The sequence below is a fragment of the Microcebus murinus genome, chromosome 19 (assembly GCF_040939455.1).
Source record: "Microcebus murinus isolate Inina chromosome 19, M.murinus_Inina_mat1.0, whole genome shotgun sequence".
NCBI lineage: Eukaryota > Metazoa > Chordata > Mammalia > Primates > Cheirogaleidae > Microcebus > Microcebus murinus.
In genome coordinates this window covers 11,705,506-11,724,812 of record NC_134122.1, presented here as the reverse complement: position 1 = coordinate 11,724,812, position 19,307 = coordinate 11,705,506, and the positions used below count along the sequence as shown (strand labels likewise).

General features: G+C 49.7%; 1 protein-coding gene across 2 annotated transcripts; it reads right to left on the bottom strand.

Annotated features, from left to right (window-relative positions):
- On the bottom strand, positions 1-14,074 carry UMOD (uromodulin). Of its 2 annotated transcripts, none has more exons than XM_012736078.2 (11): positions 13,970-14,074; positions 11,955-12,080; positions 10,050-10,826; positions 9,843-9,950; positions 8,484-8,692; positions 7,586-7,734; positions 5,905-6,150; positions 2,987-3,149; positions 2,410-2,494; positions 1,575-1,616; positions 1-327 (listed from the first exon to the last, which is right to left on the bottom strand). In XM_012736078.2, exons 1-11 carry the CDS (start codon positions 14,043-14,045, stop codon positions 266-268), a joined length of 2,043 nt encoding a protein of 680 aa, XP_012591532.1. In that variant the 5' UTR covers positions 14,046-14,074; the 3' UTR covers positions 1-265. The 2 variants fall into 2 exon arrangements, with proteins under 2 accessions (XP_012591532.1, XP_012591533.1); XM_012736079.2 differs by having other exon boundaries at positions 11,955-12,148; positions 13,970-14,071.
- Between the last annotated feature and the right edge of the window lie 5,233 nt (positions 14,075-19,307).

Sequence of the window (19,307 nt, the reverse complement as noted above, 5' to 3'; positions counted from 1 at the left end):
TAAGATTTTCAAATCATTATTTTGCCACACTCTTTAAAGAGACAGGGACCTCACATACAGGCACATCACAAGTCCCATTTGGAGAGAAAACAGCATTCGAAGACATGCACTGGTTTTTGACGGCGAGGACCCAAGGGGAGAAAACAAGAGCAGGCCTGCTGAAGCCTGGGCACGCTTGTCTGTGGCCGCAGCGCTGGCCTGCACCGCCCCCTGGCCAGCAGGAAGCGAGCTGGTAGCCACAGAGCACAGGGTTTCCCGCCGTCTGTCACTGAAATGTCAAGGTCAAGGTGGCCCAGAGAACCAGAGGCAGCCAGACTTTCAGGAGCTCTGAAAAGAAAACAATTATAGAGCCATTGCTAGCGCTGATGCGCTTTGGTGCAAACCAACAACAGATGTCTCCTCTAGACTGACCGGTTAGAAAAGGACACCCTTTCTGGCTAGTCCATCAGAAAAAAAGAAGCTTCCTCCTTATCTGCCCCAAAAAATACACCCTCCCAGTTAGACCGGTTTGAATAAAGGCAGTCCTTCCTCTGGCACTAGGCTTGATATCCCCTTAATAAAGCACTTTTACGCAGCGTCCAACCTACTCAACCATCCTTAGAGACCCTGGAGGGACAAGCTTCTTAGGAACTCCCTGACTCTCTAGCTCTGAGCCCACCAGAACTGGGCCAAAGTAGCTTAGGTCAAATGCCAGATCAGTATAATGACCCCCTGGGATCCAGGTGCCAGGAGGAAAGAAGGGCAACTGTTGCCAGGATTTGCTTTTCACTTAGATTTTCAGACAATTCAGTAGCCATGAAAATCGAGGACCAACCAAGAACCATAAAAACACCCCCAATCCCTGACCTTTGTGGTCAGAAGAGCAAAGAGGCAGAGAAGCAGGGTTTCTTGCTTGGCTATCATGTTCACCCCAGCCCTAAGCATGGTTCTTGGCACATAGTAGCACTTAACAAATATTAAGACCTCTGTTGAGTGAATCCTGAAAAAGGTGTTAGAGGTAAGCCAAGGAGCAGCGGGAAGTGCCCAAGATGCAGATCTGCAACGTTCGCTCTGGGTACAAGCGTGTAATAAGTGTGTGTACATCTGCACATGCAAATGTGCACGTGTGCAACTGCAGCTGTCTGTGCATCTCTGTGCATCTGCGTGTGCAAATATGAATGTCTGTATGTGACCTCATGTGTGTGCATGCAAATACATCTGGATGTCTATGTTCTTGTGTGCCTGTCTGGGCATGCTTTTGTCTGTGTGCACGTATGCACGATTGTGAGATGGCACAAGTATGTGTGCACACGTACAGCCCAGGCCCAAGTGTGTCCATAGATATGGTCACCTCTTCAGAGCCAGGCCATGCAGGCCAGGCCCTCCAGTACACCTGGGGGTACATTATGTGGTACACTGGAGGTGCTATATGAATTTGATACTAAAGCAAAAACGTTATCACCACAGAGCTGAACCCATCCAAAAGTCAGCAATTTCAGATTTCCTAGGAAATGGTATTTGAGGGTTATTAACTGATAGAAGCCCCCAGGGAGGGTTCTGGGGCAGGTACCTCTGCAGAGAAGACTTGAACTTACCCAAGCTCCTGGAAGCAGCCCTCGAGACTGCAGCCTGGACACCTTTGGGAGGAAACAGGGATCAGTGGAAAGAGAAAGCATGAGGCTGGCTTGAGAGAAGCCCCTTTAATCTGCTCCTCTCCTTGCAGCCAGAGTGATCTTTTCAGAACCCAAATCTGGGTCATTTCCTTACCTTGCTTCCAACCTTTCAGGAGCTTCTCACGGCTTTCAGGAGAAAGGCCCCAGGTGGTCTGGCCCCACCTGCATCAGCTCATCCCACATGGCTCCCCTCCTCCTTCCAGCCTGCCTGCCCTTCCCTCGGCCCCTCTAGCAAGCTGGGCTCCCTCTGACCACAGGTCCTTTGCCCAGCCTGTATCCTCTGCCTGGGGTTCCCTGCCCCCTTCCCTGACCCCTCTTACTTACTGCCCTCTCGATTTCCAACTCTCAGCCACTTGTTCCCCGCTCCTCCAGACCGGGTCTGGTTCCCCTGTTGCAAGAGCTCAGTGCTCTTTATACATTGTCTTCATTGCACTTAGGACAATTGCTATTATCACATCTCAGTAGAATTATTTGAATGATGCCTCCCTCACGGATCCCTGAGCCCCAGGTGAGCAGGGCTTGTCTGTTTCTGCTCATCACAAGGTCCCCAGGCACACAGGCATATTTGTGCAACGAGTGAATGAATGAATGACTGGGAACTGGCAAAAGGAAGGCAGCTTATTTTCCACCCAGAGGACCCACTTGCTCCCTGTCCTGCAGATCCCAGTTGATCCCAAGGTGCCAGGCTCTGTCATCCCTCCCCCTCCCCAGAGATGGTTCCCAGCCAGGAACGTGGAGGAGGAAGTGGCTCTCTCACCTTTCCGTGTGATGGGACCCAAGTTCAGGACCCGGGATTGGTCTATGACGGCCCCACTGCGGAATCTGGTCCCTCCCGAGCAGGTCTGCAGGGAGAGGGGGGTAGAGAAAACCTTCTGTGAGGGCGCCGGACTGTGGTCCTGCCCTGCGGAGTGGGCTGCACACCTCATAGAGTTAGGAGATCTCTCTACCTGGGCTCATGTCCCAGCTCTACCACTTGCTAGACAGAGGTGTGAGCTCAGGCAAGTCACTCAGGTTCTCTGAGCCCCTCTCCCCATGTAGTGATAGCTCCCTGACAGAGCTGCTGTAAAGCATTAAAAAGGGTAACACACGCAAAGTGGGCACAGTGCTAAGAATGGGTGCTCCTGAGGTTAGAATGCAAGCCTGCAGATAAGCCGGAGCCTTCTCCAGCCTGGCGCGATCCGCCACCCCCTGCCTTCCCCGCAGCGGAGGCTTCCTGCCTGCCTCATGCTAGCCCTGTGCGAAAAGGGACACACAGCAGGAATCTTGATTTGTTTTCTTTCGGGCTTTACGTTTTGGGCTGTGGGAGATGGGCTGGGGGCGGGGGGGCGACTCACAGGCTTGCAGTTTTCGATCACAGAGTCACAGAGATACACTTCACAGTGCAGATAGACCAGGTCGTAGTTTCCAGTGAACCGGAACATCTGGACGGAAAACCGGCTCTGTGGGGACTCCCCGTTCTCCACCACTTGGACGGTTGAGTCCTCAAGGCGTGGACATCTGGGAGGGTTACGTCACATAACGTGGCTGGTTAAGCAAAGACTCACGCCCTGACCTGTGTGACCTTGGGCAGCTTACTTAATCACTCTGTGCCTCAGTTTCTCCATCTGTGCGCAGGGGATAACCGTAGCCCACATCATAAGACAGTTGTGAAGATTACGTTAGTTAATTTTTTAAAGCTCTTAGAACATTATGTGGCACACTGGAGGTGCTATATGAATTTGATACTAAAGCAAAAACGTTATCACCACAGAGCTGAATCCATCCAAAAGTCAGCAATTTCAGATTTCCTAGGAAATGGTATTTTAGGGTCATTAACTGTTATGTGCCTGATATAATTATAATGATGGCATCCTCTGAGTACTGAGGGCTGCTGATGAAACTGGAATGTATGCACCCATCTGTGCACATAAACAATTGTACAAACACTCTTACGAAGAGAAATGACCCGCACGTGTGCCGGGCTGGGTCAGGATGTGTGGGAATTCAGTGCAGGCTGGCTGGGCACCCTCTCTGCTATTTTCACACTATTTGCTCAAAGTCGATTTAGAAGGGAGGCTGAATGCAGACAGTGAGAACTGAGAAAGGAACTTTCTGGGGGTGTCTTTTGCTCTCAGCTCTGTGTCCCCCACAACTCAGATCTAACCCCAAAAGTGCAATCCCCAGTTGGCAAAATAAGAGGCTTGAGGTTAAGTGAAAGGCAGAGAGCATGGCCTATGGTGGCCCTGCACATTCAACCCAAGCCAGGCATCCACGTGTCCCCTCCAGCTGCTTTCTCTGTCGCCCCAACTTGTCTCCTTGTCTTTTCACATCTAGGGATGTTTTGACACCTGTCCTAACCTGGTGTTTCTCAACCCAGCTCCCATACACGCCCGGATGGAAACGCACACAGACACACCCCACACTGCTTCCTGCTTCTTTTTCAAAACTTTCCAAGTTTTCCACAATGTGCCCACTGTACTTTTATACTCAGGAAAGACAAACTTAAAAATCCCAGAGCAGTAAGTACTATTTACCCCCATTCATGTCTGAGAAAATGAATATCTAGAAAGATGAGCTGACCTGCATCTCAGAACTAAGAAACAGAAAAGCCAAGATTTGAACCCAAATCTCTGTGATGTCTGAATGAAGGTCATGCCAATATTCCCCAAATTGCAGTTCTGTTTCTCCTTATCGAGATACCACCTTTATGAATGTTTTCCTGTGTACCTCAACATCTGTCATTATTATTTACATACTATTTTTCTTTAAATCCACTTATATTTTCTACTGAAATACATTGATTTTCTAGAATAATCTTTAGATCATGACCACAAACAGCAAACCAGTGTCACTTGCCATAAATACAGTAGAACCATACAAATGTGTACATGGTTAACAAAGAATTCTATTAAATTTTAATTAGATGCTTAACTGCAAAAGGTTATAAAAATAGACTTCTGCTTTCTTTGTATTGCAAAGGGAGATTCCAAATAACAGAGGTGAATATCAGATTAATACCCAACTGGCAAGTTCCCCTTGATGGAACCAGGTAGATTCTAACAGAACTGAAATGAGAAGAGGTCACTGTTTCTCCAGGAAGCTCTCTCTCTCTGACTGTACTATAATATTAAAATTGCAAATGCCCCTCTTCTCTTCCTCCCTTTTTCCTATGGCCTCTTTATCATTGACATATTATATATATTTCACTTCCATTTAATTATGGGTCTCTCCCTGTTAGAATATAAGCTGTATGAGGGCAGAGTTTTGTCTCTTCTATTCACTGTGGTACCCACAAAGCCTGGCACACAGCAAGCTTCCAAGACACCTGCTCAATTTGTGGATAAAAACGTGAACCACTTTCTCACGGTGAGGCTCACAGCCATCTATCTAATGCCTCTTGAGTGACAAGCAGAACACCTGCATCCTCCTGGCTTCAACTGGCCCTTGGCTGACTGAGCCTATGCCTCCCTCCTCCAAGCCAGGTACCTGGTGGCCTGCTGCCCTGGGCACACCTTTCGATCAGGTTTCTTACCATTGCCTAAGTCATAGACCACCCCCAGACCTCTGGGGAAGCTTATGCCTCCCTCCTCAAAAATAATGTTTTTAAATGCATAAAATAAAATATTTAAAAGATTATAAAGGAAACCAATTAAATTGAAGCATGATTCTCAAATGTTAAAACATTTTATATATAAGCATGCATTATATATTTGCATGCATGTTATACATAAATATTTGCAAATACATATTTGATAATGCATTAAATGATAAGGTTTAGTGAAAATTCTATTAATAGTAGTATACTAAGTAAGTACTTCGTACTTAGTAACTACTCAGTACTTCTACTTCTACTGAGTAGTTACTAAGTACGAAGTACTTACTTAGTATAGTACTTCTTAGTAACTAAGAAGTTACTAAGTAACTTAGCAACGTTTGGGGGATGGACATGCTTGAAGCTCTTAATCGAGTGGGGAGGGGGGCATGGGCAATATAAATAACCTTAACACTTGTACCCCCATAATACGCTAAAATAAAAAAAAAAGAAATCTAATATAAAGGAAAGTGCAAAACAAAAAAAAGAAGTACTGATGGGCATAAATGCTGCCACGTAGTCCTGCTAATACTTCAGTGGTTTGTTGCCTATATTCATCCTGGGTGGGAATGCTAAGTTCCAGCTACAGGGTAGTGAAAATAAAGATGTAATTTCCCCCAGCCAGGTCAAAGACTCCTCTGAAGTCCAGCCCTGGGCCCCCAGGCAGGAGCCTTGCCTTACCTGTCCTGGATGATAAAGTACTTCAGGGGGTCCGTGGCGTTGCTACTGGGCGTGGCGTAGCAGTTGGTCATGAGCAGTGCAAACCGGGACAGGTCGCCCCCATCCAGGATGATGCCCACGTAGAGGAAGGCGTCGGTGGTCATCGTCACGGAGGAGCCCTGGTAGGGCTGCGTGTAGGCAGGGCTCTGGAAGAGCGCCATCCGCACGGTGAACATGCCTGTCCCACCCACACTGATGTTCAGGACACTGCAGGGGGGAGGGGCTCGTGAGAGGACCAGGCTGGGAACAGCCACAGGTGGGCCACCCTTTCTGGTCTGCATCCCTGGGCAGTCCCTTGCAGCTATTTGCATGTTAGAACCCACCAACCATTGCTTTGCAAACTGCGCATGTGCAGGGCACCTCCAGCTCTCATTAAAATGCAGGTTCTGAATGGTAGGTTTGGGGTAGGGCTCAGGTTCCGCATTTCTAACAAGCTCCTGGGTGACGGAGATCCTGCTGCTCCCTGGGTCACATCCTGAGTAACATGTCCAGGCCCTCACTTGGTGGCCCTGGCTACCCTTGTTGCCTTCAAGACAGAACAAACAAATTCTGGAGGGAATCACCTAGATTCCTTCTTTGGTCTGGATCTAGAACAGGTTAGAAGGGATGCGCTATTACGAGTCCTACAGACCGGGTCCTGGCTCCCTTGTGAGTTACGAACACCTCCGTCAGAAGGTGGGGTTTTACAGATGGGTTATTTTTAACCACGCTGATGTAGGCTTCATGGCAGATCTGACACAGGACACTGTATGACTGAGGCCAGGTGACATAGATACAAACTTCTCCGAGCCTCAATTTCCACATCAGTGTAATGGAAATAAGAATGATAATACCTGCATCTCCTAGGGCTTCTGTAAGATTTCAACGAGCTGTTCCACACAGAGCATTTGACCCCATGCCTGCCATCCCATAATCTCTCCATAAATGCCGGTTCTTATTACCACTATCATCTTTTCCAGCATCAGCATTACTGGCCTGTGATTCATCGTATGCAAAGATTGTCAATTTTATTTAGCAACGGGATCCTTTTTATAAAAATAATAAAACCTCATGTGACACCCAGTATGGGTGGAGCTTCTCTGGCTCACCCCACAGGCTCTCTGCCACGGAACCTACCCCACCCCCACGCCAGGATACTCCCAGACCATAATATGCAAACCCCTCTTTAATCAGATTCCTTCAATTGACAGAGAAGGAAGGAAAGTGAGGTCCAAAGATGGACCAGGATTTGCCCTTAGTCCCACAGCAAGGCTGGACTGAGACCCCTCCTTTTTACCAGTCCAACCATCCTGCCCCTCTGAAAAGCTAGAGGCTCTAATATTATATTTGACTCATTTCTGCAGAGCACTGCTGTACTCTAAGAAAGGCAGTAAAGTATTGCTAAGCCCATTTCACAGATGGGAATATTGACACCGAGGGAGGTCATATCAACTTTCCAAAGCCATCTGGTGTGCAGTAGAGTCTGGATTTGAATGTGGACTCCAGGGTTTCTAGTTTGGCTCTTCCTCCGGGCAACCCTGGCTTACAGCCCCCACTCCCCGTTCTCTATGGGTGGCAGTAGACGGGGAGACTGGAGGCCAGGTAACTAAAGGGTTGTGGGGTAAAGCTGTCCAGGGGCCCTGGGGACCCTCTTGGGCCGCACCTGACCACCGGCTGCAGGGAGGTCATCAGGCTGACTTTCATGTCCAGAGGGTAGGAGCAGGCGAAGTTGATTTTGATGTTGCGGTCACGGATGATGATCTCGTCTGCCAGGTAGAGGGTGTTGCTGTAGGTGGCGTGGGTCTCGTTCTTCTGCATGGGCAGGGCGGGGGTTGGGAGAAAGGGGTGTGAGTGAGGATCTGAGTAGGACTTCAGAGCCAAGGCCATTTGGCTCTGGCCACCTGCGAGCTGCCCTCCCAGTCTCTGTGATAGAAAGCTACAGCAGCAACAAATATTCATGAACACCTGGTGCGTGCCAGGCCCTGAGCTGAAGGCTCCTCCCGCGTCATTGCATCGGTCCCTTCGATGGCCCTAAGAGGCAGGGCTGCCACATCCCTGCATCCAGGATGAGGAGAGAGAAGCAACACAGCACTCACACAGCATTTGCCCCGGGGTCCATGTGAGGAGGCCTCTAGAAGTGAGGCCCTGGTTCTCCAAACATCAGTGACATAGACCCTGTGTCCCAGGACAAGCAGACCTGCTTCTGAACCCAATGCTCATACCTACTGCCTGGGACAACCACCGCCGTCTGAGCCCTACTTTTCCCATCTGTAAAATGGGGAACCGTCACCCCGGGTCACCCTCCTTATCCGAAGCTAACATTGATCGAGTGCTTGCTGTGTGGCAGTCATCCTCCTGATCGGTTTAGCACATTCACACACCCAATCCTCTCAACATCTTTTTTATAAAGTAAGTACTATTATTTCTCCACTTTACAGTTGGGGAAACCGAGGCACAGCCAGGCTAAATGACTCACCCAAGCTCCTACAACTAGTAAGTGGTGGAGCTGGGGCTTGAACCAGGCGGTGCTCTGACCCTGTCCCCCACTGGCCAGGACATACCGTCATCACTGTCCCACAGGGGCCAGCCTGGGCTGGGGTCACCACAGACACCCAGTCCCGGTTGCCTCTCTCGTTGAAGCCCGAGCACCGGCTGTCGCGCAGGTACATGAAGACCTTCTCGAAGCCCAGACTCTTCAGCTGGCACTTGCTCAGGGACACCTTTATGTCAGCGGTCCCGCACTCCAGCCTGCGCTCCAGGAGGGAGATATCTGAAGAGGGCAGGATTGGGGCGGGGGTCTGCGTCTGCAACTCAGGGGCCCAGCATGTCCCCAGGGCAATGGGGACACAAGACCGGATTCCCGGCATCACTGTACGCACCCGGCGGTCAACCACCCAGTCCCACAATCCCTAAGGATGGTTGCACACAGAATGCGGGAGGCTTGGGGTCTTTCCCTGTCCCTGCATTAAATAACATTGAATCTCAGTTAAAAAATATATATATATTAGCTGCAATTTCTTTCCATCCTCTCTACATCAAGGTGACGGTCCCAGCTTGCTACTAATGTCTTTAATGTCCTGTGCTTGCTAATCTCCCTCTTAACCAGAGAGCAGACTTCAGGCTGAGAGCTTGGGACAGGCAACAACATCCAGCTCAAATTGTTTTTTGTTTTTTTTTTTTACTTTTTTTAAAAATGGAAGTTATTCTTTTATTTTTAGTATTTACTTTTAAAAAGCATCTTATCGAAGTATTGGACAACTGCTGGAATTTCATGGCTTTCTTTTCATTGTATTTATTTTGACAGTGAACCTTCTAAAGTGAGCGTGACCACGGACAGACACAGTAGTGACCATGAGCTTCCCAATTTTATGTAAAAGAAGAAGGGATTCAGTCCATCGGAGGGAAAGCAAGTTAATAATAAAGATCACAGCATAGGTAATACTTGGGTAGGCCAAATTTGTAAAATTGATGCTTGGACACGACTCAAATCACGGCTGCAGTCTGGAAGATACTAGCCAGCTTCGATAATTGTACGTGGGAGAAACCCGAGGTTCTGGGAGGGCCCATTTCTTGCTCAGGGTCCTGAGCTGGTCCGTGGACTGGCTGCCAGGCCTGTGTCCTGGCGCTGCAGGCACGTGGCTCAGGTAGCTTTTGGCTACCAGGTGGCAGCAATCGCTGTGCCTCAGAATGAAGACTGGGCATAAGGAAGTCCCCTAAGCTTTGGAGCCAACTGAGGGGACACTCAGAGAGCCCCAGGGAAGTTCTCGTGGGTTTTCACGGGTATTGGTGAACCTTCCCTTTTTACTAAGACCGGATACGTATTCCCTGGGCCACACCCACAGGGTCCCCGCCCCCTCCCCCAGGCCGCCTCCCCCAGGCGCTGACAGGAGCTCAGCCCGCCTCATGCCCACCGGCCTCACCGGTGATATTGAAGTCCTGTTTGCACTGGCAGTGCCATCTGCCACTGTCCGATTTGCAGTCCTCGTCTAGACTGCACTCATCGCAGGTCCCCTCCACGGAGCTGGGGTCTGCAGGGTCGCGGAGACAGAGAATCAACAAGGGTGCAGCCCCGTCCCTGGGGTGCCTGTCTGGGCCTGGGACGGCACTGCGGGGTGGGGCCCGCTCACCTGTGCAGTACGCCAGATGACACTCGGGGGGCGCTGTCAGGTTGTAGACGTAGTAGCCGCCCTCACAGGCCTTCACCTGCACCGGCGCATCCCACAGGCAGCAGTGGCCGCTCCAGTGGGCGCAGGCCGTGCGGCTCACGATGCCCTCCTCGCTGGACGGGTGCGTGCCGTTGAGCCACATGGGCGCGGCCGTGTTGCAGCGCAGGACGGGCACGCAGGTGTCGGCCATGGTCACGCCACCCTGGCCCACGAAGCGGTACCAGCCGCTCAGGCCACTGTCGCAGGCATAGCCCTCCCCGTACTCGGTGCTGCGCCAGTACTCGTCCAGGGTGCTGTACGCCTGGCACGGATCGGCGCACACCAGCGCGTCTTCCCCGGGCAAGCAGTCCAGGCCCGGCCCGCAGGAGCCCGGGGAGCACTCACAGTGCCACCCGTCCCCCAGGTAGCCCGCGGGGCACACGCACGAGTAGCTGCCCTCCTCATTGACACAGGTGGCCAGGGCGTGGCAGTGGCTGAGCCCCGACTCCGAGCACTCGTCCACGTCAGTGCAGCCGAGCCCTGGCGTCTCGCGGAAACCCTCGAGGCAGACGCACTCGTAGAAACCCGGGGTGTTCACGCAGTTTTCATTGGCGGAGCAGTTGTGCACCTCCGGAATGGCGCACTCGTCCAGGTCCTCGCACGTGAGGCCGTCGCCGGTGAAGCCCTCCTGGCAGAAGCAGGTCGTGACCACGCCGTCCTCCATGCAGGTAGCATTGCTGTGGCAATCAGAGCACCTCTCTGCAGACAGAAGAGCCCAGCCTCAGTGGGTGGGCAGCTACACCAGTGGCCACCCAGAGATTCCTCCAAGGCCCCCGAAGGAACTCATGTCCTTTAGGACCTTTTTCCTAGCGGAATGAGCCGTATCTGTGAAAACACCTACACTCCCACATCCAGAAGAATTCTGCATTCACAGAACTTCTGATACTGCAGTAGGATTTATGGTGAACCTGCCGTTGTACATTTTATGCCTCCTGCCCAGATCCCCTTCCCTGCCTGCTGAGCCTTCATCAGGGCCCTGTTCAATGTCTCCCCTCTCTGAAGACTTCCCAGCTGCACCTGGCAGGGCAGGTGCACTTTGCCCCCCTCCCCTTACAAAAATAACAGTTTAAAAAAACAAAAAACATGAGCTTTTTTAATTAAGCACTTATTATATGCCAGGCACTAGGAGATGTACTTTTCATTCATTATCTTGTGGAATACTTCCCAATGGCCTCATAAGTTCAGTTTTTTATTTATCCTTATTTTAAAGATGAGGAAATGGAGGTTCAGAGTGATGAAGCCACTTGCTCCGTTGGTAAGCAGCAGAGCCAGTATGAAAACCCAGACGGCAGGACCACAGATTGTGTGCTTTCAACCATGACACCGCGGTAGTATGTGACATGCCCCAAAGTACTCCAGGGTGGGCTGAGGGCAATGTTCAACCCCTCCGCAGGTTGAAAGGGGAGGTGTTTGGAGCCATCTGGGTGTGTTCAAATCTCCAGTGTGATCAAGTATGTTTCTGACCTTCCAACAACGTGCCTGCATGCCTTAGCGGTGCCTGCATGCCTTAGCGGTGTTCTAGCCCCTCGCCTCTCAACGTGATCCAAGGACCACAGACAGCACCAGCATCACCTGGGAGCTTGTTAGAGATTCAGTCTCAGGCCCCACTTCAGACCTAGTGAGCCAGAATCTGCATTTTAGCAAAATTTTCAAATGGTGCAAATGGTTCCCATGCACATCAGAGTCTAAGAAATGGACTTGGGATAAAGACTATGAAAATCCCAAGCGTGACAGGAGAGGGACTGAGACCGCCTCCGCAAAGGGCAGCATTGCTCCCTACACACACGCATACACACGCACACGCACATGCACACGCGCACCACTTACTTGCTTCCAAGCCGTCAGCGGCTACAGCTATGATGAACCAAGAGGTCGCCACCACCAGCAGCATCAGAGAGAAGGACCGTCCCATCCTCTCTGCAAATTCACAGCTACTTCGGATCCTGGGAACACCTGCCCCAAGGCAAGGAGAGGTTGGTTGGTCCCTTGAGTTTTCTTTTCTGTCTCTGATGCCTGAAGTCCTGTGAACAGAGATGGCTGGGAGAAAGGCATAATCTAGCTCCCCTTCCCACAGTTGGGAGTGCTTTGCTTGCATTCTGTACAGCTCCTGGAGGTGCCATTCATATATAGAGACTCTAAAAGTTGTGCAGTGCTGCAGCCCTGGCTTTAGTGGGTATTTCCCCTCTGTGGTCCCACACTTACCCGCACCCACAGCCCAGCCGTGGCTCCCTAAGTCTCAACACGTTTTGAAGAGCTGAGTCTCTCATTTGGAGCAGGCAGTAGCATGATAGGGTAGTGTTCTGGACTCACCACCTTATTGGAAGCACCTTTGGATTTTTAACAACCAACTCCTGATTCTCTGTCTGGAAACTTCCAACTTGCCCAGATCCACATACTCATTCAACAAACATTTATTGAGTAGCTACTATGTACCAAACAGGGAGCTAGGTGTCAAGGCGAACAATGAACGCAACAGAGTCTGTGCAATTTCGTGCAGCTCACGAGTTGTAAAGAAGTGGCTTGAGGCCGGGCGCTGTGGCTCACGCCTGTAATCCTAGCTCTTGGGAGGCCGAGGGGGGCGGATTGCTCAAGGTCAGGAGTTCAAAACCAGCCTGAGCAAGAGCGAGACCCCGTCTCTACTATAAATAGAAAGAAATTAACTGGCCAACTGATATATATATATAAAATTAGCCGGGCATGGTGGCGCATGCCTGTAGTCCCAGCTACTCGGGAGGCTGAGGCAGAAGGATCACTCAAGCCCAGGAGATTGAGGTTGCTGTGAGCTAGGCTGACGCCACGGCACTCACTCTAGCCTGGACAACAAAGTGAGACTCTGTCTCAAAAAAAAAAAAAAAAAAAAAAAAAAAGAAGTGGCTTGAGATAAGCACCCGAGAGATAATTCACCTTCATAATGCATTTTAGTGTTTCTAGGGTAGTCCCATGCTATTTCACCCAATGTTGACAGCAGCAAAATAGCGTAGCGTGGTGGTTAAGTATGTGGGAACTAGAGCCTGCAGCTGGGATTCAAATCTCTGTTTTAGCAATCACTAACACTGTGATTTGGGGCAGGGTATTTCAATTCACTGAGACTCAGTTTTCTCATCTGTGAAATGGGGATTATTGCTTACACATATCTTACACATTGCCTACACATATCTACAATGTGCTGGTCTCAGTTCAAAGACATCCCTGTGCTCAAAGAACTTGTGTTCCAGAGCAATATTTTACAACCCTTTGTGACCATGAGGTACCATAATAAAAGCATTTTATGTCATGATCCAGTACAGTAGCTCCTGTACGTGTGCACACATGCATAATTAAAACAAAAGTTTTATCAAGCAATTCTTACCCTTACTGTATGCATTGCTTGCTTGTATATTCTATTTAATTAAAAGAAAATTCCAGATATAACCCACAAAGGGAATGATTTCATGATTTCAGTTGCAACTTATAGTTTGGAAACACTATGATGAGTAGTAATCAACTACGTATTGTCACTGGGATTAAGTAAAACAATATCTATGTAAAGTAGGGCCAAGCACTTAGTAAGTGCTCTTGTTCATTGCTGTATCTCAGGTGCCTGGTACATGATAGGTGCATAACTAATACTCATTGATGGAATGGAAGAAGAGTGGTCATTGTTATTAGAAAAACTTAGGCTTAAAGAGAGGAAGGACTTGCCAAAGATCATGAAGCCAATATTCAGCAGAGTCATGACCCAATCCAGGTCTCACCCCAGTATCCATCCCTTTAATTTCCTCCCCCTCCCAAATAGACTGGGAACCAACAGAAAACGGGGGAGAAGCTGAGCTAGGAGAAGGCAGCTACAGACACAGCCTTACCTGAAGCCAGGAAGGTAGAATTATTCTGCTCACAGGTGTGTGCCTCATACATATGTGTATTTATACATGTATGCATTTGCCCCAGGCTGCCAATCTCTCCTCCAATTATTCTCTGGTTCTGTTTCTTGAGATTGTTTTCTTGGGGGGTGGTATAGTTTTCCTTTTGGCATAATATTTGCCTTTTCCAAGCTGTGAGGTAGTTGTTGTTCTTTTTCCTAATAGAGATCCCAAATAATTGGCATGAGGGGTCACACCTGTGCCCGGAAATACAAGGACTCTGTCTTGCACCTTTTGGCAGCAAGAGTTTCCTTAGTTAGAAATTAACTGGCAAAACAGTGCCAAGGTGCTGGCCTTTTTCTTGGTCACTAACAAGGACAGGGTGAACCCAAGGAGCCAGGCAGAAGCCAGTATCTGAAGCCAGGCTGCATGAGGACAAAAGGGATGTTCATCGCCCCTGCTGGGAAGTGCACCTGTCCTGGAGATGTGCACCCGCCCATCCTCATGGGATCAGCCTTAGGGTCCAGCCATGAGCAAGAGGGGAGCTGAGAATGGCCGAAGGTCAGAGCCAGAAGAAAATTCGGACGTCATTGAACCCAACCTACTCTGTGAAACCGGAAATCTGAAGTCTAATGAGTGGAGGTCCCTTGGGAGGAGGAATAACTTTGCGATTAAGTAGACTGACTTTGGAGACAGTCAACCTGAAGCCTGGATCTGCCATTTATTGTTTGCCAGTGGGTTCGATTCTTACCCTTCCTGGGGTCAGTTTCTTCATCTACAAAATGAGAATACCTGTCTTCCAAGGTTGTCGTCAGTTTAAAGGAGATGATGCAATTAAAGACACACAGTGGTGATTGTATTTGTGGATAAGGTCCTGCAAATGCTGCTGTGCTGTTGTACAGTCACAGAGGTAGAACATGACAGAGCCTGAGCTAAAACCCACGTCTCCTGACCCAGTTCTGCATTAGCTGCCAATCCCAAAATCAGTGTAATTATGGAAATTACCATGTTAAGAAAAATCAAAGGCTGGTGAACTTGGGCTGAACAGGAAATATAACCGTGACCCTGCACTGACTTTTCCGGGACTTTTCCCATTCTGTCCCATCGGTGGTCGGGAGCCCAAAGGCGCTGGTGCAGTCGTCTCCTCGGGATAATGTCACGGGAGTGGAATTTCTGGGTCCAAGAACTCCCAAACAGCACCCCAGAGAGATTTTTAAAATTTAGTTTACAACCCCACCAAACACTACCCACCAGTCCTGAGCATTGATAACTTTCTTCCATCTTTGCCGAAAAGATGAGTGAGAAATATCTCATGGTGGTTCACTTTGGCAATACTCTGATGTAAAGAGAAATTATCATCTCTTCATTTATTTACATTTCTTCACTTTTTTTTATTTTATTTTTTATTTTCCTGAGCTAGCTGTTTATATCCCCTGTCTTTTCCATGAGGCCTTGTCCAAACCCTAGTCGGGGTATCTTTAAAGATTTAAAGAGGGTGGTCCCAGGCAGCATCTGGAGTTGTCTGGGCAAAGACCTGGACAGGAAAATGGGGGGGTTGGGTTGGAATCTGTTAGCAAGTGTAATAACCATGTTTTCTAGTTTCTGTGTTTGATGATTTCACACCTTGGGGTCTTGCGACCTGCAGGGACTGCCCCTCCCGGGCTGGCTAATTACTATAGATAGCAAACAACCTAGCTGTGAATGTGCCTTTCATTTGCAAATCGACCAATTTAGAGCCCATAACCTCCAGCCCCCTGGGCTCCTTTATGGGGTTCTAATACTCAGGGCCACCACCCCATGCTCTAATCACCCCTGGGAACCGGAGACCAGGCAAGTGGAGACAATTCCCATGCCCTGGAGCCCTCAGAAATTATTCCAACTAGCCAACCAGAAACATGCTTGCCCTGCCGCTCCCATTCCTTCCCGCAGGAACCACAAATGAGGCTCTTGCCCGCATTTTCCCCTTGTTCTCTTTACTTCCTGACCCGCCGCTGACCCCAGTGCTGCCCTGGGGGGGTCCCCCTGCTGGGACTTAAAGTGCCCCCGCCTCTTGCGATCTGCGGTGTAACAAACCATCTTTTCAATGGCGTCTCCTGCTTCATTGGTTGCTCACCGAGATCACCAAAGACATCCACGTTGCCAAATTCAATCCATATTTTTCTCCTTATCTTACTTCCAAGGCAGCGCTCAATACATGGCTGTTTTTCAATGAACCTTACTCTCTCAGCTGTTCCTTCTTGAAACCCTCTTCTCTCTTAACTTCCAAACACAGGGAGAAGACTGGATCGTAATGATCTTGACAGCTACCGAGAGCTTCTCTCGTGCCCAGTTTTGCCTCCATTGTCTCAAATAATGAAACGCAGCAACCTGTGGTACACGGGAGAAAACTGAAGTTCAGAGAGGTTAAGTAACTTCCCCAAGATTACACAGCTAGCTAGTGCTAACTACAGACTAAAACCCAAATCTCACTCGGATGGACCCCTATGATACACTGCATTCCTTGTAAAGACTAGTCCATGCCCGGTCGTGACAAGGCCTTAGAGGGGCAAGTGGGTTTAGGTCTTTTTCAAGAGAGTGAAGCTAAGGGCTAGTGAGTTTTGACAAAGTGACCAAACAGAATACAAAGGGTTAGGATGAGAGGTTGGTGTGTGTTGGAAAGGGGCAGGAAATCGGCCAAAGGAGAAGTTGGGAGTTGATACTCCCAATAGAGGAGTATCAACTGCCGCCCGCCGTCACCTCTCTGAGCCCCCACCTCCCGAGGCTCTAGTTACACCTGGGGAACCTGCAGGTGGCACATCTATTCTCTGGTTCATGGCCTGCCAGCGGATTCCACGTGATTCGTCCCAGCAGCCCCCATGGACCCCTCCTTCCACTGCCAGCCACATGGTCTTAAGGCTGAGGCAGGTGAACTTGCACCGTGCCCTGAATACTAACACCTGCCCCTGTCTGGCCACCTTGTTCCAGTGAGAACCACAGCCCCAGGCTGTTCCCTGCTTCATCTGAATGTGGACAAGCCAGACTGGGTGAAGGGGTGGTACGGTGGGAGCTGGCTCTGAAGGCCTGAAAAGGCACAAACAGTCTTTGCCCTACATGACAGGTGGGAAGTGGGGAGGCCCAGATGGTTTGTAGAGACCTTGGTCCCCAAAATAATACAGCCCTTCTTTTCTCAAGAGAAGGCGTATTATCACCTGATTGAAATGACACAAATCAACAGTGTGAGTCTCTGGTAGGCTGAATAATGACCCCAAAATATGTCCACGTCCTAGTCCCTGAACACGTGAGTGCAGACTTAGAGGGCAAAAGGGACTATGCAAGTGTGATTAAGGGTCTTGAGATGGCAAGATTATCCGATGGTCCAGGTGGGCTGGGTGCAGTTACGATGGTGCTTACAAGAGGGATGAAGGAGGAGTCAGAGTCAGAAGGACTAGGGCACATGAGGATGAAACCCAAAGGGTGATTCTGGGACAGAACCATGGGCCAAGTCAGTGCCAGCAGCCCCCAGAAGCTAGACAAGTCACGGCAATGGAGTCTTCCACAAGGGACCAACTCTGACAGCATCTTGACCTTAGCCCAGGGAATCTGATTTCTGGTTTCTGGCCTCCAGAAGACAAACAGAATAAATTTGTGTTATTTTGAGCCACTAAGTTTGTGTTCATTTGTCAGAGCAACAATAGGAAACTAATACAAACTCCAGTTTGGATCTGTGCACAACTGTCAGCAGCTCTGCCTTTTGGGATGACTACGGAATCACGCATCTCTCACCTGATATGGAATTTTTCATCTGATCCACGGGCATTTATTGAGCATCTACTGTGTGCTAAGCAGAGTTCTAGGCAATAGGAATACAGCAAGGAATAGACATGTCCACTCTCATGGGCCTTACATGCTGGCAGGCAGGGGGGGGGGTGCGTAGAGGAAGCAGACAATATACTATTGCATGACACAATAATAAGATGTTAAATATTGACCTTCCAGGAAGGAAGGGGTGGTGACATTTGAGCTGAGATTTGAACAATGAAAAGGACACCGCTGTGTGCAGACTGGGAGTGGTGGTGGTGGGGGGAGTATATTCTGAAGGGAGTGGACTCAGGGAACACAAGCAGAGAGAGGAAATTTGGCTCATTCAAAGAGTAGATGGGAAGTTTGGCTGGAGCCCCAGAAGGTGAGGGGGAGCGGGAAGAAGAGAAGAGATCCGTGGGGCCAGACTTTCAAGACCTTGAAGGGACGGCAAGCAGACTGGATTTTACTTTAAAAGCAATAAGGTTGTCACAGGGTTAAACAAGGTGACGGTTCAAGTGCTCACGGCTACAGCTTTTTAAAAGATGGCCCCAGCAGCTGTATGGAATGTGGAGGTTTTGCGGGCCTGGGGGGAGGCACAGAGTGGCAGCAAAGAGACCAGTTAGGGGACTTCTGCTGCTGAGAAGTGGAGGTGAAGTGGGTGGAGTCAGGTGGAGGGGAAGTGGGTGGGGTCAGGTGGAGGTGAAGTGGGTGGGGTCAGGTGGAGGGGAAGTGGGTGGAGTCAGGTGGAGGTGAAGTGGGTGGGGTCTTGCGGAGGGGAAGTGGGTGGGGTCACTTGGAGGGGAAGTGGGTGGAGTCACATGGAGGGAAGTGGGTGGAGTCACATGGAGGGGAAGTGGGTGGAGTCACATGGAGGGAAGTGGGTGGAGTCACATGGAGGGAAGTGGGTGGGGTCAAGTGGAGGGGAAGTGGGTGGGGTCACTTGGAGGGGAAGTGGGTGGGGTCACTTGGAGGGGAAGTGGGTGGAGTCACATGGAGGGAAGTGGGTGGAGTCACATGGAGGGGAAGTGGGTGGAGTCACTTTTATGACAGTAAAAGGAAAGAAGGCATTTGAGGATGGTTCTGGCATTATTGCTTGAGTGAGTGGGTCACTTACTGAGATGTGAAAGCGTGGGGACAGGTTTGGGCTTGGATCATGTTCTTACTATGCCAAAATGAAGTGTAAGCAAATAAATCCACCTCATTTGCAAGGTTTACCCAAACTCTGGGGACCCTAACCTGGTGGGAGGGGATATGCATCGTGGTTAAGTGCGCAGTCTCTGGAGTGAGATTGCCTGGGATTTTATCTCAACTGCTTTCTAGCTATGTGATTCCGACTGGTTGCTTAACCTCTCTGTGCCTCGGTTTTCTCATCTACAAAATGAGGTAAATGAAACCTAACTTCCAGTGATGTGGGAACTAGATGAACGCCCCGCATGCTGTAGACACGCATTCTGTGTCGCTATTACGGCTTCCTTGCAGCGCTGTCTGAATTCCAGGCGGAGCAGTGCTTCTAAGGCAGCACCAACCGGGAGAAGGAGGTAATGAGTACAACAAGGCCAAA

Excerpts from the sequence above, each read along its gene's own strand:
- UMOD (XM_012736078.2), bottom strand. The coding sequence starts at position 14,045 with ATGCATACATGTATAAATACACATATGTATGAGGCACACACCTGTGAG. Across the intron at positions 12,081-13,969 it reads TTCTACCTTCCTGGCTTCAG|GTGTTCCCAGGATCCGAAGT; the intron begins GTAAGGCTGTGT and ends GCCTTGGGGCAG. Across the intron at positions 328-1,574 it reads GGCTGCTTCCAGGAGCTTGG|AGCTCCTGAAAGTCTGGCTG; the intron begins GTAAGTTCAAGT and ends TTTTCTTTTCAG.